The sequence below is a fragment of the Branchiostoma belcheri genome, unplaced genomic scaffold (genome assembly GCF_001625305.1).
Source record: "Branchiostoma belcheri isolate BF01 breed outbred unplaced genomic scaffold, Haploidv18h27 scaffold1, whole genome shotgun sequence".
NCBI lineage: Eukaryota > Metazoa > Chordata > Leptocardii > Amphioxiformes > Branchiostomatidae > Branchiostoma > Branchiostoma belcheri.
The window spans coordinates 9,686,492-9,710,613 of NW_017802379.1; the positions used below are offsets into that span (position 1 = coordinate 9,686,492).

Consider the following 24,122-nt stretch of genomic DNA (forward strand, 5'->3'; position numbering starts at 1 on the left):
GAGGGAGGGAGAGAGAGGGAAAGAGAGAGAGCTGAGAGGGGGGAAGGAGAGAAATACCAAAAACAACACCTCGTGGCGGTAGAAAATAGTGGTATTTTGATACATAAACAAAAGTTCAAAGTCTTCCTTAGTCACGAATCTAACCTGCAGCAATAGAATGATGTCCAAGGAGGCCCTTTACCGGTTTCTTTACTAGCTCGCTTCTCGATTTACTCAAGGGATTAAGAGTTAAGTGTCGAGCCCCCGGCGCCTGTTAAGTGCCAGAAGAGAAATTTGATGGCAGGCTCGTCTCAGTTGACGCACGCCCACTTGCACGTAAGGCGCTTAAAAATTACATGAAGAAGAAGAATGGAGCTTAATGGGCGCCTGTGGGACTCTTCAAACCGCATTACAGAGTTGACAAACATCTGCTATGTATCAAACTGTAGCTATAATACATGCGGGGGATGCATTTTAGCTGTCGTCTGTACAACGCAAGTGTTGATTGCACAAAGCGAGGGAGAGTCGCAAAAATCGTTGAACCATCTTTCAAGTTCTGAACTGAACTGGTGTAAGCAACGATATTGAACCTACAAAACTGTAGATATGTCATTTTCTCGCACTATATAGCCTCCTACTACAGTAGTCTCTATGAGTCGGGGCGTACAGTCGGTTGTACAATGTATGTCAGTTATGATTCTCAGTTATATCGGTTATGATATACCTCTTCAAAGGTAGCGTACAAGAAAATGAATACAATAACTACATGATGAGAACTGATGCTTACGGCGCGGTCACTACCCTGGGTGCCAAACTAGTATCGGGTCGTTAGCCAAACTCCCCCCGGGCTTGACTCCCCTGTAGCGGTAATTTTAGACAGGCATGCGAAGTGTTATTGGCTGCCGAAGGGAAAAGCTAGCGGCCCGAAACGAGTTTGGCATCAAGGGTACGCGGTCACAGACGTCGTAGGCCGTCGTTCGATCTGTGAAAGAACCGACGTTTAATCACCAATGAAGATCTAAACCAGCTAGCCTTCTCCGTAGCAAGACAGTTGAAATTGTCCATGACATATGCACGACTATATACTAGTGTTCCACGTCGATCGTTCCACGATTGTACGACGAATGTGACCGCACCTTTAATCGCCAAAACTGACTACAAATTTCTCCCGGACACCCTATCATAATTCCCTCACTCCAAGAAGGTTTCAAATGTCTCCCTGGCTCGAGCTCCACAACATTATCTAAAACATGTCTTAGAAATGACTGGTCAAAGAATTATGGCGGTAAGGTTGTCTCACTAGACGACGATCTCTCAGCGACCAAAATTCAAGTTCATGTGACCCATGATTTCAGGAATATGAATATGATACCGGATGATTCAAAAGTAATAATTCCAAAATAAGACCCCAAAACAGGGACATACAGACCTTCCAAGGATCATTAATAATTATTAATCTCTGGAATTCATTGAGCGGTCAGCGGTCGGATCCTCTAGTAGAAATTTTAATATTAAAACCGTAACGTGTATTAAAAATAACTTACTAGCAATTATAGCCCTCTTCTTCCCAGAGAAAAAATACCTCCCTGTTAGTATCATCTTGCCGCTCAGCACACACTAGCAGCTGGCCGCAAAACACCCCCAACAGTACTGCCTTCTCCAACGATATCATCATCTTTCTGTCCGTCTGTCCTGTTGGAATGAAGTAAAAACAAAAGAAGAAAAAGGATAGAAACTTTACTCACAAGCAGTTGTAAAAGTATTGTTTCCTAGCGGCAGGCCGATTTCGTCCGCCCTCGCTCAGGTGGAGGAATAGCAGTAGTTGAAGTGCTAGGAAGAGCGTTGTTAGTCCGGTGCCCATGGTCGGGGTCCTTGTACGATACAAGCCGGCTGTTAGCGGCTATAGCTCGCGCCTGTATGTACTGTCGACAAGGCTGAGCTCGACTGAGAAGGGTGGGTGTAGGTGGATGGGTGGTTAACTGACTGCACATGCGTACATATACTGCGATTTGTGTGTGGGAGTACTAGTGTGCTATGTTGAGGATATTCGACCAATAAGACCGGATTTTGTAGCGACTTTACACTTGAAATTGATATCGTCGCCACTTTTGCAGTGATTGGTCGCAACGTCAAATAGTTGAATTATGACGTAGAACCAGGTGGGCGGAGCTATGGATTTTGTAGCGACTACACTTGAAATTGAGATCATCGCCACCTTTTCAGTGATTGGTCGCCACATCAAAAAAAGTTGAATTATGACGTAGGACAGGTGGGCGGAGCTATGGATTTTGTAGCGACTTTACACTTGAAATTGAGATCATCGCCACCTTTTCAGTGATTGGTCGCCACGTCAAATAGTTGCATTATGACGTAGGACAGGTGGGCGGAGCTATGGATTTTGTAGCGACTACACTTGAAATTGAGATCATCGCCACCTTTTCGGTGATTGGTCACCACATCAAATAGTTGAATTATGACGTAGGACAGGTGGGCGGAGCTATGGATTTTGTAGCGACTTTACAATTGAAATTGAGATCATCGCCACCTTTTCAGTGATTGGTCGCCACATCAAATAGTTGCATTATGACGTGACAGGTGGGCGGAGCTGTATATGGGATCGGTGCTTATCCGACTGACTGTTGTCCAATAGAAAATGATATATGCAACTGAAATGATCTCATGACCTTCACCTTAAAGTGTCGCGAAGCGTGCCGAGAGTGCCGTGACGTTTGAAATGTGTTAGGCCATGTTGATTTGATTATGTGGTTGACATCCACGCGCGCATGAATTTCCATCCGTTTCAAAAAAAAAGTTTTTAACCATACTGTAAATCGTTCAAAACAGTTGCAAAATTAGCAAATATATACCATAAGTTACAAACAAATATTGAAAAACGGTACCAATGCCAAAATCAAACGAAAAAGACGAAAATGTATAGAAATGAATTTGAAGATTCGATTATTCGCCGTACCATACTCTGTGTCATTTGTTCAACCTTCATGACCCCGTAGATTTCATAATGAAAGCAACTTTTTTTGGCCAAACATTTTTTATTCGCACGCTCACATCAGTTTTGGGGTTCCCAGAGGATGTCATCCATATAATCAAATTAACATGGCCTTAGAACGGCCTAACGTTTCACTTCGGGCGATACAAGGTTAAAACAAAACTCGTGATGTCACGGAAAGCTTTCTAAGACCTTCTGACGTCATATAGTATTTTTAAAAGTTTTTTTTTTTCAAAGAAAATTTGCTCCACTGTTGATACCTCGAGGCTTCGTCCATGTGGATAGTTGCGTCAATCATGTCTATGTGAAATGGGGGAAAAATTCGCCCGGAAGCTTTGCAAATATAGTTTCCAACCTTGCGAAAGATGTCACCTTTGTTGCGTCATAGATAGAGATGGCCATGCATGGCGACGCACCTTCGAAATCGCGCTGTGAATATAGTATCTACCAGACTAACTACGCTTGCTATATATATATGGGAGAATAATTGCCAGGGGAGTTTGGCCACCTTGTAGGTTTGCCAGGCCGCTTCGGAGGGAAAGAAACTACCTCCCCGCGGCCTGGCCAATTTTTCTCTCTTTTTTGAGGAATTCTACGATCCGTATTCCCGTAGAAAGGCCTGGTGGAGGCTACTGTGAATATAAGGAAAACGGATCTTCGAATACAAACCGTCTTGAGGACGATAAGAAGTAAAAAAAACACAAAGACGAATAATATTGCTTCTATGAATGGTCTAAAACAATACAAAAATATGCCATGGTTAACTAATCATGTACATACACATTACATATCGTCCGTATACATGGCAAATACTTTCAAATTTCAACTAATTTCACCTTTGTTACGTCATAAATATAGATGACGTCCTGCCTTCGAGCGGGGCGAAAAGAAAAAAAAAACGGAACTTCGGGCCGACCTGACAACTACAAGACCTCTGAAAGACCAACAAAAAAAATGATACTAATTCTACGAATGCTCTGAACCACAAAACTTGACCTGCTTGACAACTGAACAATTATCTACGTGAAATTTCCTCCGTATACATGGTAAAAACTTTCAGATTTGTGCAAATGACGTTTTCTCTTTGTTGCGTCATGACTACAGATGGCGGCGCATATGGCGAATAGGAAAAAAAAGGAACTTCAAGCCGACTTGACGGCGAAAAGACCCCCAAAAGACAACACAAACGATATGATATCAATTCTACGAATGCTCTGAACCACAAAACATGTCCTGGTTGACAACTACAAGTATCTATACGTGAAATTTCGTCCGGATATACACGGTAAAAACTTTCAAATTGGGAAAATGATGTTACCTTTGTTGCGTCACGACTATCAATGGCGGCGCATGGTGAAAAGGAAAAAAAAGGAACTTCAAGCCGACTTTACGGCGAAAAGACCCCCGAAAGACAACACAAATGAAATGATATCAATTCTACGAATGCTCTGTACCACAACACATGCCCTGGTTGACAACTGATCAAGTATCTACTCGAAATTTCGTCCGGATACGAGGCAAAATCTAACAGTTTGGTGCAACCTATGTCACCTTTGTTGCGTCATAATGGTCGAGACGGCCACAGCGTACCTACGTACGGGGCGAGAAAAAAAATTAAATTCACGGAACTTGAAAAGCCGGCTAGACAGCAAAAAAACGCCAAACGACCACGAAAATGAGTAAAATGGAATCTGTAAACTCTCTGGAAGTTAAGAAATGCCACCAGTCTTATGTCTGTTAAGAAATCTGTACTTAAAGGCGTCTTGCACTAGGGCATTTTGCCCTGAACCCAGTGCAACCCACCCTAGGGCAAAATGCCCTGGGCTGCATGCACTGGGGTGGACATGTTCTAGTACATCATGCCCTGAGCACCGTGGAGCAAGATGTTCTGGAGCGAAAAAATCACATCCTAGGGCCAAAATAGGCCATTTTAAACGCACTTTTTGCTACTTTTGCAATAAAAACTACCGTTGGTATGAAAAATACAAGAAAACTGGGTCATTTTGTGTTTGTTTTGGGGGCATTTCTCGGTTGCCCTAGCAACGCCAGTGCAAGTTGCACTAGGACGTCCCAGGGCGAGTTCGGAGCACTCCGGTACAACAAGATGGCGAAGGACAGTTCGCTCCAGGCTATCTATAAGGAGAGCAAAATGAAATTTCTCCTCATTCATCTTCAGAACCGCATCAAGATAGGTGCCCTTCCGTCGAAGAGGATTAAGTCTTCACCTAAGGTGGAGATCTATCGAGAGAAGATGTCGAATATTCGCGACGAAGACGTTTTGCAGAAGTACGGCTACCGCCTGGGGGTGACCCTGGGTGACGGGTCGTACGGTTGCGTCAAGCGGGCCTTCTCCGTGAGGCTCGAGAAAGACGTGGCCGTCAAAATCATCAACAAGAGAGTGGCTGGAAAGGTAAGATAACCTCCTATTGATAAAACCCGTATCGTAGAGGCGTATAATGTGCCGCTTATCTAATCTTTTGGACGCCCCTCAGCTTGAACTTTTTGGTATCGTCCTGACACGTTGACCATATATGGATGTCCTGTCCTTGGTGCTGAATTTGTATCGATTTGATGTTTTTGCGTAGGTTTTCTAACATACTCACGTCTTACATTGATCTATTTCATGTCTTCCTACAGGACTTTCTGCAAAGATTCCTTCCCAGAGAGCTGGCAATCGTACAGCGGCTAAACCACCCAAACATCGTGAAAGTCTATCAAATCATCGACACACCAGACAAGGTAAGACACATACACTTTTGTACTTTTGCTTTCTAAATGATATCAAAACGACACGAGATGGCCTCCACATGACAAGATAGCTTCGGGTGGGTTGAACTGATGCTTTCGATCGATCTTGGGGGATGGAGGGGATTTTGAAGTGCTAATCCTGGGCTCCGAGGACGGCAAAGCCTTACTGTAACTCCCGGGCCATCATCTGTCATTGTCAGGGCTCCAGTCAGTTGGTCTAGCCGTTGACGGACTCCCTAAAACACATCTTAGACAGTGATTGCTCAAAGCCTTGTCAGTTCAAGGCGAATAATTCGTTAAATGATGCGAAACAACGCTGGAAGCGGCATCAGGTCAATTGTTATGCAGAGGTCAAGAACAAATTGAGTTTGAACTTACTACATATGGCGAATCTGGGCGATATAGTCTATAGATCATACGCATATACATGTCATGTATTTTTATAGATTATTCGTAAGAGGTAGCAAAGTTTGGTTGGACATGTCTCTAACTTGTGTTTCTCTTGCTGTGCTACAGGTGTACACTGTTATGGAAGAAGCGCCCCACGGCGACTTGTTGGAGTACGTGCAGACTCGTGGCGCCATGTCCGAGCGCAGAGCACGGGAGACCTTCCGTGAGTTGGCCGAGGCCGTGTCCTACTGTCACGCGCAGGACATCTGCCATCGAGACCTCAAGTGCGAGAACATCCTGCTAGACGCACACGGACACGTCAAGCTGACAGACTTCGGGTTTGCCCGGGACACGCCGTCAGACGACAGAGGGAGACCGACTCTCAGTCAGACGTACTGCGGGTCTGCGGCCTACGCCTCCCCGGAGGTACTGCGCGGGAAACCCTACCAGCCCAGCTCCTACGACATCTGGAGCCTGGGAGTGGTGCTGTACATCATGGTGTGCGGCACTATGCCTTTTGACGATTCCAACGTCAGGAAGATGCTCAGGAAACAGATGGACAGAAAAGTAAGTATACATTCCTAAACGTCTTAGATTATATTAACATTGACACGTATGCCTGCTATATATTGGTACTGTGAGTCTACAAATATTTATGAATTTAAGAAAGAGTTTGACTATTTTAGAATGCTTTAGAATGAATTGTTTGTTGTACAATTACTTTTCGGGTCAGTTTTTAACCAGTTGCTTCCTCTCTGTGTCCTCTACAGTTGAACTACTCGTCCACAAGAGTCATCTCACAAGAATGCAAATTCCTGATCGCACAAATGCTGACACCAGACGCCTCGCAACGCGTCACGATAGACCAAGTCCTCAACAGCCGGTGGCTCAGAACAGCGCCATCTAGTATACCACCAACCTGCGGCGCCGCCTGGCGGTTGGAATCGTCATCACAACCTTCCACAGAGTCGCCAATGGTGTCCAGATGAAACTTGTCAACTAGCCGATAGTCAATATTAGTATTGGATTTTTTTTCAATTTGATCTTTCTATTGTGACAGAATATGTCAACTTTTTTTTATAAAAATAAGGAATGTGTATTCCTGTTATGACATGGAGAATAAAATCCGTGTTGCTTCCTGAAGGACTTGTTTGGGCTATTTTATCCTTTGCTGTCGAATGAATGGATGAATGCTTTGAGTGAGTGAGTGAGTGAGTGAGTGAGTGAGTGAGTGAGTGAGTGAGTGAGTGAGTGAGTGAGTGAGTGAGTGAGTGAGTGGATGGGATATGGGTGAACGAATGGATGGCTGGATGGATAGATAGATTGATAAATGCAACTTTAATGAGCTATAATCGAAACTTTATTGATGCCACGTATACCTTAATCTTTTACTTGTGGCCATATAGTCCCTAACCTGAAAGCCATAGAACTTACTTAGAGGTGGACATTAGGACATCGCTATCCTCTGCAACATACATTTCTAAAGATGGAATCAAGCTCTTCCCGGACGCACGGAATATCTTAGAAAGTCACCTTAACGTGCTTCTTTTATGAAATGACACTAAAATGCTTTTGATAATTCATATTAAAGCGCTGGATATTGTCTTCGGAACAAAGTTGTGCAACCTTGCACAACATTCGAATTTCGCGCGCTAGTCGCTGATTGGTGGATAGCCCTGTCGTCCCAGAAACATGTGCACAGATACGTGACGTCACAGAGAGCCCACGTTCGCGGTGTGAGGGGGAGGGAGATCAGCAGTTTGTGTATGGATGCAGTCGGTACGGGGGTGTAAAAACCGGATTTCGTGCCGTTTCTGAGAACCCTATGGGCTTCGTACGAGCTCCACACAGTATAACCTAACATGGATGTGTCACAAGAAGACGCAGACTCTTCGTACAAAGGGTTTCTCCAGAGTTTCCTCGAGAAATACCCAACCGACTTCGGCGCAGACGACACCCTCCCACTTCGGCTGATCACTTTCTATCTGACACCAGACGAAGTCGAAGGCGAACTTTTGGACTGGATTTTGCAGTGGTTAGACAAATGGTAGGCCAAGTCATTTCCTCACATTTTACTGCCCATGTTTTTGTCTTGTTTTGACTACTAATATTAGCCCGTGTCACTGTTTGTATTTGTGGAAACCAGGCGTTTCAGTTGACGACCTACATAAACACAGCGAAAAATTTTCTTGGTGACAGCGAGCTACGGTCGTTTGACACTGACAGAACGACTTGGAAAACTCGACTCAAACGATAGTGTTTTTCCCTTAGTAACTGTGTTACACGAATATAGCGTGAAAATAATGCTGTGTCCAGTGTCATAATTTTTGCTCGATCGTATTTTTTTCCTTTTTAATATGGTTTTCTAGTTTTATGTGTCGACCTTTAGAAATGTTCTTTACCATTTTAGTCACAAGGCGAAGTCAGAGGATGTCCTTTCTTTTAGACCGAGGATTTTTGAGGCGTCTTCCGTTGTTATGAAGTCATAGGAAGGGGAGTGGGTTTGCTTGCCCAGTGAAGCGCTCAATAGTTTGGGCTGGGCAGACTTGTGTAAAATGAAATTATGGGCGCGGTTGACATATTTTTGGTTCAGGTTCAACTGCTGAGCTTTACTTTAAACCAAATAGTATTAGTATGGTAAACAGAAACGGGGTGTTACAAAAACAGCACGCAACCGTAAAGGCATTTTCAGGGCGGCAAATCAAGAAGGTATATTCTGGATTAGTAAATTTGTCTGATATTGAGTTTTACTGCCATCCCTTGGCACATTTTTGTCACCATTTTATACTTGAAGTGTTTAAAATGGCCTGAAAATAAGCTACGTGAGGAGTCTCTTTATTTTTTGGTACCACCAACAAATAACTAGAACCAGCCTGGGATACAAAACAACAAGCAACTGTTTTTTGTCAGTGACATATTTTTTTATTTGCATTTTTGCCTCACAGATATCAATATGGCATGGATAGGGTTTGTTCAACTTGCTACTTTGAAAAAACTTTCAAAATTGCCCCAAAATCGCTAAAATGTCGAAATCGCTCAACTGTCTTGATCCAATTAAATAGTATGTTTTCACATGAATATTTTATTTTCCATACACAACTACGTCACCAAGGCCAAAGGTCTAACTTGTAAGCTCGAAGGGTATTTGAGCCAACATGTTTGCCAGTGAATATTCTCTCCCCTTTGTCATACTCTATTGTGTTAACTTGGCACAATGACATGTTTACATCGAAGGCGTCGAACGTAATTCACCTTTCGACCTGCGGAGGAGGATTTAAGGACACTTAAGAAGCCCCGAGAGGCCCTGTTTGAATAAAGGGTCAACAAGTATTTGTCTTTCACTGATCTCCGGTTGTAAGAACGATCTTGTCTACTTCTAAGATTTCTGCTCGAACTTCTGAAACAAATCATATTCCCAAGATATGTAATGTACCATTCATACATGTATGTAGGTGTGACCCATGTAGTTAGTACTGTAAATGGTGAAATTTTTGCGTTGGTTTTATTTTGTGGTAGGAGGGAAACGGAGGTTACAAACAGTGTCACCGCAAAAAGAAATAACCACTGAAATAATAGCATTCTTCCATTTAAATGTGCGAGTAAATACCTGACTTACCAAAACTGTGTCCGAAAACATCAAATTTTTCCTGCGTGTTACTAAATCAGCCTGTTTTGGCATGCATCAACTTGATCAAGAACATTAACTAAGTTGAGATCGTATGCATATGCCAGTCCTCGAGGTAACGATGACGATTTGAGCATACGTCAAAGGAGGCCGAGTTACATGCAGGAAAAATTTTGATACACATTTTTCATAATGGTATGCAGTTTTTGTACGTCATGTTTTTGACCGCTTGTGTAAATCGAGTCGTTGTACGTCATTGCCACACTAAGGCAGGAAGAGATGACGTACCAACAGACCATAAACACAAACAAGGGGGGACTGGAAACGTGAGAACCCTGTTGTTGTAACTTACTATGTCTGTTACGTCACAAGTGTGTTGACAAAACAAAGTTCTGAATGTGAAAGTGTTAAAAACAGGTGCACTTGGGTACACCTGTTCCACCATGCCCTCCATGTATATTATGTATGTAGTCAATCATAATAAATAAATAAATAAAAAAAGGTACAGGTGTGAGTTAGAAATCTTTTTCCGAATTGATTCTGAAGGGTTGCCTGCTGGCAATGCTTCGATACCTTTTCAAAATTTTCCCTGACTTTTGAAAACGTTACAACGTTTGCAAGGTTTAATGTTCATCCTAAATCACAAAGGAAAGAACATGTCCTTCAAGCCTAGACTTTTTTTACTGACCTTTTATTTAAGATGGCTTCCAAAGCGTATAGAGCAAGTTGTTTGTGAGCCAAATTGTCATCAGATATATGTAACCATTTTTTTGTGAATGAGTAACCCAATTATATCTGCATTAGATAGCATCAATAAATGATGCCCTTCCTTCTTATTGTCATAAATGTTAAGACATCATAAGACAGGGATATCTATTCATATTTCTTCGTAAATGCTACAAACAAACCAACACTTGAAACCGCATTCATGGAAGAAATACAACTGTAGTTCCATTATTAATGTCAGCTGGAATGTTCTCAACATGTCAAACTAAAACTGCAAATTAACAAGCTTCAAAGTTTTCACAATACATACAGTAAAACCTCTGCGAGTGTGAAAAATAAATGTCTTTCTGCCTCAGCCTAACAAATCAAACCTTTTGGACAGACCTGAACAAAAGAGTGGGACACATTCCACGCACAATCGTGCCAACATGATTAATATGATTTTGAAAGAATAATTGATAATGTTAGCCTTCCCCCACGGTTTTGTTTCAATGTTTTGCACACATGTATGAGGGCCTGCAAGCCCTTTTTTGTAAGGCGTAATCAGGCCGTTTTAGACTTCGTAATTCGTAGGCAGCCTCCACAAAAATCAACGTAATTCGTAATAGGACATTAGCCGCAAATCGTAAAGTTGTAATCATCTCTGAGACTTTAACGTATTTCGAAAATTTTCCATAATTCGTAATCACTACCCCCCTTGCAGGCCCTCATGTATGTCTGAGTACTTTCTGGTAACATCTGCTGACTTCATGTTGTTACTGTAACTCGTGAAACTTTTGCTGCAGCTTAATTCTATGGTAGGAGGGAAAGGAAGGTGTTCACTGTTACTAGTAGTATTTTAAACTCGCAGTTGGAAATAATGCTGTAGTACACAAGAAAGACACACATGTATTTGCAGTGTTGTAAATTCACGGTCGAGAGGTCCACGCGAAAATAAAACCACTGACAAAGTTTCATGATTTACAGTATCCACAGCTGCATTTTACCTGGTTTTGTCCTCACCTTTTAGTAATTACCTACAAATTGATGACAACAGATGTTAGCTCATGTTGTGATGGTGTTTAGATAATCCAAACGACCCAGTTTTGCCATCCAATCTATACAGAAACTCTCCAGGTATTTTTAGGTCAGTTCATTCGATTGCAATCATACAAATTGCATGTCGTGGTACATGTATCTCGTATCCATGGTTAGAATAGCCTCAGGGACTAGTAAACATAAAACCTTTGGTGATTACCAAACAACAGATAAGATAGCCCTTAAGGTAACTGTAATTGTTTCACCAGACTAAAAACTGGGTCTTCCCAGTGCAAAGGTGAAAACGACATCTTAAAAGATGCTTAAGGGTGTCAATTGTTTTGTTACAGGTGATAATTACTAAATTAGGTGTACAATTTTCAGTACTGTCACACCTGCCTTAGTGACCAGGTGTCAAGAGACTAGTGGTCAGATGTTACAACTTGGACAGGTGCTCACTATATACAGGATTCTTGACAACATACTGCTAATCTAAGGGCTGATATTGATCGAAGCACAATTTTTTGTTAGATCAGGCTAAGGCCACGCCAATTTAATTTCTTGGTTAACAAATTTTTCTAGAAAAATAAAGGAGCGGGTGGGCGAAAAAAAATAAAAACAGGCGTAGGCGTCCTATTATGGCCAAAAATGATACGATAGCATGAAGTTAACACACCAGGCTGGTTCAAAATTTAAACAATGAATTTTGAACTTTTAATGATACCAATGTACCAATGCATTGAAAGATGGAATGACTGTAACAAGTAGGAAGAAAAGGACTGTTTTCAACTGTTCAGGACAAAATATGAGCATTTTGCAGTTGATTCTGAATTTTTTTTGAAATCAGAAAAAAATGAAGCGGGCAAATCCGTTAACCAAGAAATTAAATTGGTGTGGCCTAACCAAAAAGTGGTGACAATGGCCGGGTGGGTTTTACGCTCACAACAGTACAGAATTGACTATCGGCTACATTCCTATAAAATCTACCCACCTAAATAAAAAGTCAGAGGTAGATAAAATAAGCTTTGAGGTGTAATGGCTCCAAATTAAACATTGATTTTCGGAAACAAAAATCGATGACATTCTGAATTCGTGTTCAGAGTTGCGTGCCAGCAATCTACTTGCGATAAAACAACTGTTTATAGTTTTACGGCCGGAGGTACTAAAGCAGTGATAGATAGTTTTAAGGTTCTAAGTTAATCTAACTCCTGGAGTCGTACCCACAAATGAATTACTGATAGATGTAATCTCCAATCAGATCCTATCGTAGCCAGATAGTAAGCATTGCATTGGCAAAAGGAGTGACCATAAGCTCCCTGTGGCTAATGGTCACTCCTCGGGCCAATTGATACTGTCTTACCACTGTAGGATCTGCTTGACATATGGCTACTTCATGGTCTAGTGCGTAATGGGTCGAATGTAACTGGCCATGCTTAACACCAATTTTAAACAACATTGAAATTGGCCACTTTAACTTTTCACTGACAGAAACTCAAGGGATAAAATGAAGTGCTCTGTCTTGTATTTGGTGACAGATCTTTGAAAATACTTCCTGGTTGGAAAAGTTTTCCTCAAATGATAAACAGGTAGTAATTAATCACTTACTCCTAAAGCCTAGGCATCCCACCCTAAAAAAAAACATCCATTTAGTTCACAAATGAATCAACAAATCAACACTGGTGAAGACATACCTTCCTTGTGTAACCGCCAGAAGATGATGATTCTTTTGTATGCCGATGTTTAGAAGTCTACCACAGGTATGGAGGGTTAAGAAAGATGCAGAGACATTCCGTTGAGTTGCACAGGAGGCTCCAAAGCTTTGAGGAAGACTGACTGTCGCTATATCTTCGTCCTGTCCTTTATTGCAGGCAGGGTGCTAGACTATCGTCATCGACACTTCAAAAGGTCTTGTCTCTATCTGTTGTCTGTGTTGACGTAACGTAATTAGTTGTGTGATATTTCCGACAGTCGGTGCTGAGTGTGCATGGCATTTTTTTCCTACGATTTCTATAATTGTATGTACACTTGGTCCTGCCACACTGTAGCCTCATTTTGTGTCACATATAGCCAAATATGGCCTTATATTTGAACACTGCCAAACTCTTCCCAACCATGGTTAGGAGTAGATTGGGAGAAAGGTTGGCGGTAGTGCTGCATCCGGATTCAAGTCCAGAGGTTTAGGTTTAGGTCCGGACTACAAAATTTCATGTTGGCAACCTTGCAATGTTGTCTGGGTGAAACTTTGGCCTCATAACATGGAGTTCGGTTCTTGACGATGCCCGATGGTAATGTTTTCTTCATTTTGCAGCAAAGATTTTGCAATCTACGGAAGGTTTTAGGTGTTTTGGAAAGAAAAGGGGTATGTGAAATGGTCTTTTATGGTAATAAGTCCAGACTTGGTTCTTGACTTTTAGTTTTTTTTGGACTTGAACCTAAACGTTCTTGCAAGTCCGGATCCAAGTCCATGCCAGTGAACCGGTATGCAACACTATAGTTGGTGTTGGTTGGCTGCCTGGTGTTTCGTCGAGGTTGGCTACTGTTCGGCTGTGCCAGTCAAATGTTTCAAAGTGTTAAAAACATTTGGGTGTGGACGGGAGGTTCGGCCATGGTTGGCTGGTCTGGTGTTCAGGATCAAGTAGGCCATGTGAGCATTGGTCAGGAACCTGGTCGAAGTCAAATTTAAATCAAACTTAATCTAAGTTGTATAGAAAGGTGGACGTGGCGTAAGTCTAGTCAAACTGCTCGTGAACGCCTGAGCCAACCTTGTTTGGTTGGTAGTTGGAGGGAATGTTCTGAATGTGTGACAGGGGCTTAATTAAGGTTGATCTCTTGTCTGTGCATCCTTCAGCATTCTAGGGACATCCTGTTTGTGACGTCAAATATGTAGATAATTCTTATGGATGCCACTGTCCCAAGGACTAACAGGTGTTTTAACATGCTTAAAAGCCTGCTATGGTAACCGTTTCGGATCAAATTTGTATTGGTTATATGGGTATAGGCAGCAGGGAGGAGGTTAAGCTACATCCTGATCCTAGCTCTGCTTGTGTCTTCTCCATTCTTCGTCTTAAGTCAAGACCTCAACTGAGCTAACCTGGAAAACCAGCCATGTTCTGCTCCCCAAGATCTGCTAGTCCCCACCAACTACAAATGGTAGTTGTTCAGGTCTTGGGGAGTGGACTAAATCTAAACTGGACTCCTTCCCAAGAAACCAATTTCTTGGAAATTAAGGATAACTAAGAGGCAGCTAGCTGTGGTTATGAGTCACGTTGGCATTTCAGAAACTAATTTCTCGTCAATTACATTAGCATTTAAAAGATAACACGTCACATTCCGTCCTCATAACTTGTGAGGTTGTCTGGCTTTGCCATCCTGTGAATCTGTCACGTTTCATTTTTGTCACATAATATTAATTTCGTGAAGTCCATTCTGTGTGTTTATTGCAATTATTATACTTTATAGACATTTGATATACAGTGTATGCCAAAAAAAAAGTAAATCGCTCATCAGAACTTTCCAAATTTTGGAGCACTATAGCACCCAACATTTCTTGTCGTGAGTTTTAATTAAAGTGGGTTTTTCACCATTCCTACGCTAGGCAAAGGCAACAGAAAGCAAGATCATAGAAACTGATTCCCAACCCCATAATAATATGCTAGCTTAAACTAAACAGGTGTTCGTGGCTTGTACTTGATTAAATGTGCGAGTAGTTACAGCTGCTAGCTGTCATAACCTCCCATAGTTGATTGTTGCCAGGCAACTACTTGTCAGGGCGTTGTTATAAAACAAGTGTATGCTTGTTCTTGAAAATTGCCTCTTGACAGATGAGAATGTATGACTGTTAAAAGAAACTATTCTGATTATCTGGAGCTGCGTCCAACTGTTTCATGTACCATAAATATTGAAATGTTCACAGTGGTTTTATTACCATGACATCATAACACCGTGAAAATTATTGTTTTTTTTTATTTCTACTGTACTACAGAATATTTTCAACCATATATTTAGATACAGTACTATACTGCAAAAACTTCCTTTTCCTTCATGCAATCATGGTACCATGCGAAATAAAAACAACTGCAAAAGTAAGTGCATTTACAGTATGCCCCTTTATTGAAGAATCAATGCATTACTACATTATACTAAGTGATTTTTACGATGTCAGCATCTGTATATAGTTTGTAGACTGCGCGTGTTTCTATTTTTCTGTTTTAGTTGAAACTATGTACATGTATTTCTGAGCAGAGACTTTATTTGGCTTTAGGTAGTCCAGAAAGAGCCAGGTGCAACTGGTTTAGATTGGTCCCATTCTAGTTTTGCCAAAAAAACCTTTCTTGATCCATTTAATCAGGGCCTAAACACCTGGTCTAAGTCACTGATATACCGACATGTGAGAAATCAACAAAGTAAAAGGTCATGTTTTCCAATCTGATTCATTCTTTGTGTGTAGAACGTTCAGAGATAAGGTTGTTTACCTTCAAGCTTCATTAAGTTGTATTTCATTCAGATCAAAGTCTACCAGTCAGTCGATTGTACCAGACATAGATAATATAGCTGTATTGGTACTGTAATGTAAAAGCGTTTCCTTATTTCTTCCATCAACTTGTCAATCTGAAGCAATAAGCTTAACTGATAAAGTTGGATATCTAGAGCTATATTGTTAATGGTGCCCAAAGCTACTGTTGTGAAACATAAGCCAGCAACACTTTGTTAGTCGGTTGCTATATGGAAAGTTAAGCCTGTGTCCTGACGCCAATTACAGTATGAAGTGATACCAATATAAATGCCACGTTGTGTCAATATGTAACTAGAAAAAGCACTCGTACCAAGCTGTATAGTTTCCTCCAAGGGATTTACAGCTTTTACATGTTTGCAATTTATTTTCTGCCAGTATCCAGTGCAATGGTCAACAAATTTAGCAACTTAGCTTCTTTACCCTAAAAGCATGTAAATCCATGATTCTTTTAAACTTTTGATTGAAACTTGAAATGTCGACATCTGTGGTGGTTTTGTTTTTGCACTGTGAGTTCACTGCGTTTCCAATGTATTATTAGTAGTAAATATTTACTGTACTACAGAATTGCTTCAAGTTCAACCGCAGACTAGAAACACACTGAAAACATATTTTCCCCTTCTATGTATACTGGGAAATGAAGTCAGTGCAAAAATGAATAAATTTACAGTAGTCCATGTTGCAAACCAACCAACAAACCAGATATGGGAGCTCCATTTGCCCAGAGTCTTTTCACAAGTTGTTTTCGTTTTACCGTGGGCAGTTTTGCTTGCTCAGGGTAAGCATTGGCTCTCTGAAGGTCGAAAGGTTAGGAGTAAAATTGGTTCTTAAATAGCCAAGATGTGCAATGTCTTGATAACAATGTGGTAAGTTATGTGTGTGGTTAAACAACGAATGTTTCTAATGAATCTTACATAAATCCAGTGAAACATTAAGTCAGATGACTTTGTTAATTTTCCTCTGCTATGTCTTAACTTTTGGTCTGTCCTTAAGGATGCTTACTTTGTCTGTCTCACTGTGAGCAACTGTTTGAAGATTGGTTAAAGTGTTACCCATATGTACACACAGTTTTATCTGTGCTAAAGTTAAGCAGATATAATGGCCTGTGCTATATCTCCAAGACCAGAAAGGGAATGGACCATTACTATGTTTACAGTTTACAACATGATTCATATCTTTGCCATAAGCTAATTACAACTACAGAAGCGGTTTAAATGATTTTATAACCTGGCCTCGTGTTTCTTTAAACCTGATAGACTTGTATATCTGCTTTAGGTTTTTGCAGCTAGTCTCTAAACATGTTTGTGTCTGCCAAAACTAAAGATATTATGCTGCTGTGCCTTCTAAAAACTTTAGTAAACATGAATCAAGGCATCTGCCAAACACATCAGTATTCCAACAAATAACTTACTGTTGTGTACCTACTATAGTATATGAATATAAATTCAAACTTGAGAATAATTTGTATGGCCATTTGCCACACAGTTTGCTTCTAATGTGTTTGGGTCAGCCATGTTCTTTCTGACAAACTGGTATTTCAATGCAAAGAATGACTTGTGTGACTTTACACTGCCCCCACCATAGCCAGCTCATTTGTGTATATTGACTTTTGTATGCTCTACTGGCAATGTTTGGAAATGGAGGAGCTTTCAGTTGGGTGATGACTTAGGAGAGAGCTGTAGCTTAGAGCTGTATACAAAGTGTACTGTAAATCCATTAACTCTTATTTCGCAGTAGAAGGTGGAGATTTTTAAGTGTCTTGAAGTCAGGGTTAAAACAATTCTGTTATGTCGCACGGTGGTACTTTTGGAAAAGGCATATTGGTACTTTTGGAAAAGGCATATTCATGACTTTACAGTGGAGTGACCCCTCAACCACGAATTCAGTATGCATTTGCATTCTGTAACTATTGTACTACGGAATGGTTTCAACCACAAACTTAACTTAAACCCCAAAACTTCCTTTTCCAGGGCTCGAAATACTGGGTGCATGTGCACCTTAGTGCACCCAAATTTGGAGCTGTGCTCCCAATTTTTTTCTGTGGGTGCACCAGTGTACCCAAATATTTTCGTAGGTATTTTAATTTGTGAAGATTAAATGTTTGCTAGTATACAGGATATTCTTCCTATAAATGTCAGAAAAATAATAAAAGCTCAGAAGAGGAGCAGTAAGACTTAGGTTTCACTTTATATGGTGCACCCAAAAAACTTTTTGTGCACCTAATTTTTTTAGGTTGGGTGCACCAGTGCACATATTCCCAAAAATGAATTTCGAGCCCTGTTTTCCAAATAAATGAATTTTCAGTAGAATAATCAATGTTGAATGTTTGCATGTGTTTCCATCTGCAGTGCTGCTCCGTGGCTCCTTGCGGCCGCCCTTGCCAGACACACCGTGGACGAGTTCCTCTCCTCGGACCTGACCCAGTATCACAAGCAACCTGAGGAGGATCAGGAAGAACAACAAGAACCTCGTAAGTTGCCTTAAAGTTTAGAACCTTAAAGTTCTTTTTGTCTACTCAAACTTGATATTCCATGAATATCTACTCCAGTTTTTCTTAACTGTTCCTCCGAACCTTTTTTCTTTCTCAAACATGTATGTTCTTTGTACACCTACTCTGAGGTAATGTTTTGGGTGTGTTTGTCTGTGTGTTTGCTTGTGTGTCTGTGGCTATTTGAAAGCAGTAGAGTGGCAGGAAGGGAGAGACTTTGTAACTGCAGTAAGGTCAAGGCTGGGAAGAACATTTAGTTACTGGGAACAACGTAACACTTGTCACAACAAGCTCTCAGTCCACATGCTATTAGTCCTAGGTAAAATTTAATTATGTTAGACCACCTCTTACTGAGTCTTAGGTTGTTCCTACAAACTCCCAGAGGATTGTAGAAATTTTCACTATTTTTCAATGCATTTTTGGTTGAAATTGAAGGATATCACAAAGTTATTTCTTTGTTTCACTTTAGAACTTGAAGCTGAGAGATTGGCCAAGGCAGCGTTCAACAGAATACGGGGGCTGTGCAATGAATGGATCAGCGATGGACTGCCTACCCTACAGCCTTGTAGGAAATCCTTGCCAGAGTCGTCCCTCTGCAGCATCAAAAACACACGCAGGAGAATGGAAGATCGCCACCTCAGGGTCCCCGACCTCAACTTTCTCTTTAACATAAAGGTAAGGCCATGCTGCTGCTATGTCATTGGTCCAACCCCTAATTACCATGCTATCATTGGTTGACCTACTAATTGTGTTGGACATTCGGTCACTACACCTTGCAATGCTTCATTGCCTTCAATGCCTCAGGACATTGATGTTGCATCATTGCAGCCACTCTCTCATTGGTCGAACTGCTGATTGCAACAGTATCATTGGTTGAACTGCTAATTGTCATAGACGATTAGTCACTAGACCTTGCAACAATGCTCTTTAGGACATTGACATTACCACATTGCAGCCTCTCTTATTGGTCAAACTGCGGATTGCCATGCTATCATTGGTGGAACTGCTAATTAAGATAGACAGCCACTGATAAAGCAACATTGTTTGTTGACCAGGACCAAGAAGAACAGTGCTTGTATGGAGTGTTTGATGGCCATGGAGGTATCGACGCTGCCAACTACACCGCCGCTCATCTTTACGTCAACATCGTCCGTCATCCCAGTTTCCATGACGATGTGGAAACTGCTCTCAGGGAATCCAACCTTGCTACAGACGCAAAGTTCTGTGAGAAGGCCAAGCGCGAGGTACTAACAAAACCATACTTTCGTATGCCTAATATTCTGAAATCTAGGAAAGTGTTTTGTTTAATGGTGAGAGCACTTGGTAAAAAGAAAAACTCCTGCACAGTCAAATTCAATCTACAGATTTGACTCTAGTTGTTGTATTGTCTTGCTTTCTTGTATTGCTTTTGATGTGTAAATCAGTGTTCTTGCCCCTCATGATGGACAAAACTTTGCCAAAACCATCATCTTTGACAGACAAATATCGGTGTAGAAAGAGATGTCATAAACTACTGGTTAGCTTAGCAAAATGCAAATAGCAAAATTTAGATGTAGAAAAAAAATTTGGGCCGACTAGAACACAAATAGACAGCATACAGGAGAATTACAATCCAATACAAAATGTGTGTTGCTCCAGCCTGTAGGGACTGAGGAGTGGGTCGACTGCGGTGATTGTACTGATCCGAGGCAGCACGCTGTACGTGTCGTGGTGCGGGGACAGCTCAGCTATGGTCATCAGGAAGGAGAGATGTGTGGAGATCATGGAGGCACACAAACCAGAGAGAGAGGTAGGCGTTTGAAAAATCTGTATCTGTATCAGTATAACCGCCCTTCGGCGTAACAAACCAGAAGAATTGTATGATACAAAAGTTGTTACATGTATCTCTGTGTATGGAGGTTATCCTTTTGGTGTATATGTTTCTGTGTTTGCTTGTGTTAATAATTATACCCCACACTGGGGTATACTGTCAAAAGTTAGGTCAAAGGTCCCAGAAAAGGTTATTTCATTTCCTGTCTTCAGTTTCCAGATGTCTTACGCCAGGTAAAAATGCACAAACAAAATGAAGAATATGAATAACACAAGAAACAGTAGCTGGGGATTCGAACCCAAAACCTTTGGACTATATTGTCAACAGCCCTAACCACAAGACTGCCTTGATATCTATAGTAATATTTCACCAACATGATTGTGTTACTTCCAGGATGAAAGGAAGAGGATAGAGGACCTTGGGGGCTGTGTTGTTCACTATGGCACATGGCGAGTCAATGGGAACTTGTCTGTGTCCAGGGCAATAGGTGAGGATGTCTTTCTTACTTTTACAGTTTGTAATGAAATTATAACTGCATTGACAAACATCTTTGTGATTTGTGTACATAAATATGTATTCCTATACCATTGTATACAACAATACATATATAAGCTCTACCTGCATGAACTCGTTTGGAGAAAGAAAAACAGAGTTCATTTGGAAAGTTTGTTAGTTCAGATTGTTACCGGTACATGGAGTTACAAGTTTAGAAATACTGTCATTGTCATTGTTTTTTTTGTGCCTACATTTGATCAAAGCTAGTCATTCATGCTATGTAACAGTGTGCTGTGTGCTCCAATGCCTGTGTTTTATCCTACTAGGAGATGCAAGCGAAAAGCCATATATCAGCGGAGAAGCAGACGTCACCAAAGTGCCTTTAGACGGCTCGGAGGAGTACGTGATCGTGGGCTGCGACGGTTTCTGGGAGCACGTCTCTCACGGTCAGGTCACGGACACCATCCAGGCCAGCGTCACAAGAACGAGGGGGGCCGCCAGCAAGTTGCCAAAGACCTTGTAGCCTTGGCCAAAGACAATGGCTCCTCTGACAACATTACCGTAATAGTGGTGAGCTTAGGGGACCAACACGACCAGGTGGATAACAATGTGGGACAGGGAGACGCAGCAAAAACAAAGGACGACGCCAATCCTGGGGCTGACGAAAACAACTCCGAAGGAGGTTCAGACACCCCCAATAGTTCCAGTAGCGATGCAACTGGCTCGAATTTCACGGGCGTGTCTGGAGGGCCCCCGCCGGGAACGTACAGTGCTAACTACTCCGGGTCCTGCTTCAGTGGCCGCTTTTTTCCGCAGTCCCATCTACGAGTAAAGAAGCCTTTAAAAAAGACTTCTTCGCTACCGTTATGCAGTGGAAAGAGGCCTTTGCACAAGACTTCTTCGCTGCCGTTGTCTGGAGGGGTGTCGAAAGTGAGAAAGCTTGTCGGAGAGAGGGAGGTTGTTACGTACTTGAATGTTCTGGAGGGCAAGGAGATCCGGTTGGTCGGGAAACCGTCTGGAGAGCGCAGCGTTAAGAAAAGCCAAGTGTCTCCCTTGTCGCTCAGCCCTGTTCTTGCGGAGGGGTCCGTCAGCCACCAGTTTCCCCACACGGTCAGACTCAGTCCGAGTTTCCAGCGCAAGCAACAGGCTAACCAAGCTAGCCTGGTCCCAGTCAAGAGGTCCAGTAGCTCCCCCTTGTCGCTACCTCCGGTACTGCAGCCAACACACCCTCCCCTCATCATGGAGGATCGGCTGGATATTCCACGGGCAAGTCTTTCCTTCCCCCCGCCTAGGGTGGACATGGACTTTAAAGGAAAATTCATGGACTTTTTCCTGAGGAGAAAAACAGGGTGAAGCCACTACCATCTGTGTGAACTTACAGATATGAAGCGAAAACATTTTCGTCTGTTTCTGGAAACAAACTAAAAACTGGAAAAAAGAAAATCTGGCTACAGAGTAACTTAAATCTCCCCATCCTTCCTATTCCACATACCCGTATATTTATATTTTGTAATAGTTAGTGAACATTTTGCCCACCTTTTGCCACAAACTATATCTTCCGTTGCACACATTTCAAACTACTACTGGTAGTACATAATACAAAGAAAGTTGATTATCACCTAAGTTTCCTTTTGCACATTGTGTTTTTCTAACAAAATCGAACCAAATTAGTAGTTCTTGCAGTCAAAGTGGTTGTTGTACTCTTTAGAATGCCAACAATCCAAGGGATGTAACTTGAGTAACTAAAAATTTGCCATGCCAATAAAATTGCACTTTGATGAGCCACATCTGCGGTTCAGGGATTTTGCAGGTCTTGCAATACTTTTCACTTGCCACAACGTCCACAGCTGTGCTTATATAAGTTCACATAGGAGCTCCAGCTGTCTTTGGTGCAATCCTATCTGTGCCTTTAACTCGATGCATGTTACAGTCCTACCTCCAAACAATTCCGTCATTTATTTATATCTAAACAGCTGAAAATGTGGATTTCCAGTAGATGTGGGGAAGGTTAAAACGCACCCAAATGCCACTTCAATCCAGTAATACTGGATTTTCAATACCATTTTGATACCATATTTTGTCTATACTGTAGTTGAACCAAGTACAGATGCACAAATTGTCACTAGATCTAAATCCGTCTGTCGTTTTTGCATCAATTTACAGTTGGTTGAAAAATACCATTGTTACATGTAGGTGTGCGCTTGTAATTTTCAAACATTTCAATCCTTTCAATGCTCTTTTGTCCTGGTTACAAGATACGTAGCAGCAAAATGGTTTGCTGTATGCACCAGGTGTTCATAAATAGTATAAAATCCAACTTTGAAAAAGAATTACTTTGTGGATCATGAACAAACAACAACAAGATGATAGAATGTACCCACGAAAAGCAATAAAATATGAGCCTAGCTTTTGAGCTGTTTCAGAGGACTGTAAGGTTTACAGATGGACACTGTAAGTCACATGGTTGGATGGCCAAAGGGCCAATAATATAACAGCATCTCATATGAAATGTCATAGTATTGTTTGTGTTGTATTTTGATTTGGAAAAGTGCATGTATATAGATGTACCGTTATTTGTGTCTTGATTTAAGTGTGTCATTGGACTTTGGGTGAAAATACATGTACAATGTATATGATATACACTGTATTGTTTACACACGTACATGTTGATTTTTTTCATACATGGCAATTGTGGGGACATTGGGGTTTATATACATTATAAAAAAAATGCACATTTATTTCTGTTGTCATTATTTAACTACAACATGCAGTGCAGTTTTGTGATCTTGTGCAAGAAAGTGTGGACTGGAATTTTGCATGCAATATTTTCTAGGGTTTTGTAAACTATATGTTATTGATAAACCAAAGCAAATAAAAAGCTATGACCAAAGATGGTGTTATAGCTTTCCTGTCAGGAATAACTGGTGTAAGTTTGGTCCCCCTTGCAGCTTGTTCTGGAACTGCAGGGGACTTTCTGGCGAAATCTTTAAAAGCCAATAAGTCCAGATAGGAACAATGTATTTTCATAATATTTGGTGTGTAGGTAGCTGAGATAGAGTTGTACATAATAAAATGCAAATTATGCAAATGAGAACTTAATTTGCATCATTAAGGAGGAAATTCTATAATTACAGTGTTTTATATAATAGTTCTTGCAATCTATTTAATCTGTGGCAGGAGGAACATCAACAGATAACAATTATGCTAATGATGACCTAATTTGCATAATTAATGTGAAGATTCTGTGACTCATTGGTGAATGATGGGAATTTTATACCTCGTGACATGTGTAAGATTAACACCACTATACATATATTATGTTAATGT

General features: G+C 41.2%; 3 protein-coding genes across 3 annotated transcripts in view; 2 read left to right on the forward strand and 1 right to left on the reverse strand.

Annotated features, from left to right (window-relative positions):
- The window catches only part of LOC109484951, a 4,004-nt gene extending 2,135 nt beyond the window's left edge, over nt 1–1,869 (reverse strand). The window contains exon 1 of the mRNA XM_019788359.1: nt 1,725–1,869. Coding sequence (XP_019643918.1) covers nt 1,725–1,840 — 116 coding nt within the window. The 5' untranslated portion in view covers nt 1,841–1,869. The remainder of the gene's footprint in view (nt 1–1,724) is intronic.
- A 3,229-nt stretch (nt 1,870–5,098) lies between these two features.
- LOC109481811 (testis-specific serine/threonine-protein kinase 1-like) lies at nt 5,099–7,193 on the forward strand. The gene is made up of 4 exons (XM_019784443.1): nt 5,099–5,396; nt 5,624–5,725; nt 6,251–6,691; nt 6,895–7,193. Exons 1-4 carry the CDS (start codon nt 5,136–5,138, stop codon nt 7,111–7,113), a joined length of 1,023 nt encoding a protein of 340 aa, XP_019640002.1. The 5' UTR covers nt 5,099–5,135; the 3' UTR covers nt 7,114–7,193.
- A 650-nt stretch (nt 7,194–7,843) lies between these two features.
- On the forward strand, nt 7,844–23,685 carry LOC109479163 (protein phosphatase 1F-like). Its single transcript, XM_019781085.1, is given in 8 exon segments — nt 7,844–8,171; nt 18,351–18,472; nt 18,960–19,165; nt 19,546–19,734; nt 20,136–20,279; nt 20,694–20,787; nt 21,122–21,271; nt 21,274–23,685. Coding segments are annotated over 8 exon segments (1,965 nt in total). The 5' UTR covers nt 7,844–7,986; the 3' UTR covers nt 22,149–23,685.
- The last annotated feature ends 437 nt before the right edge of the window (nt 23,686–24,122 follow it).

Bases quoted from the DNA above. Each gene is read 5' to 3' on its own strand.
- LOC109481811 (XM_019784443.1), top strand. From the start codon at position 5,136: ATGAAATTTCTCCTCATTCATCTTCAGAACCGCATCAAGATAGGTGCC. The intron at 5,397-5,623 runs GTAAGATAACCT...GTCTTCCTACAG, and splicing joins ACAAGAGAGTGGCTGGAAAG to GACTTTCTGCAAAGATTCCT. The intron at 6,692-6,894 runs GTAAGTATACAT...TGTCCTCTACAG, and splicing joins GGAAACAGATGGACAGAAAA to TTGAACTACTCGTCCACAAG.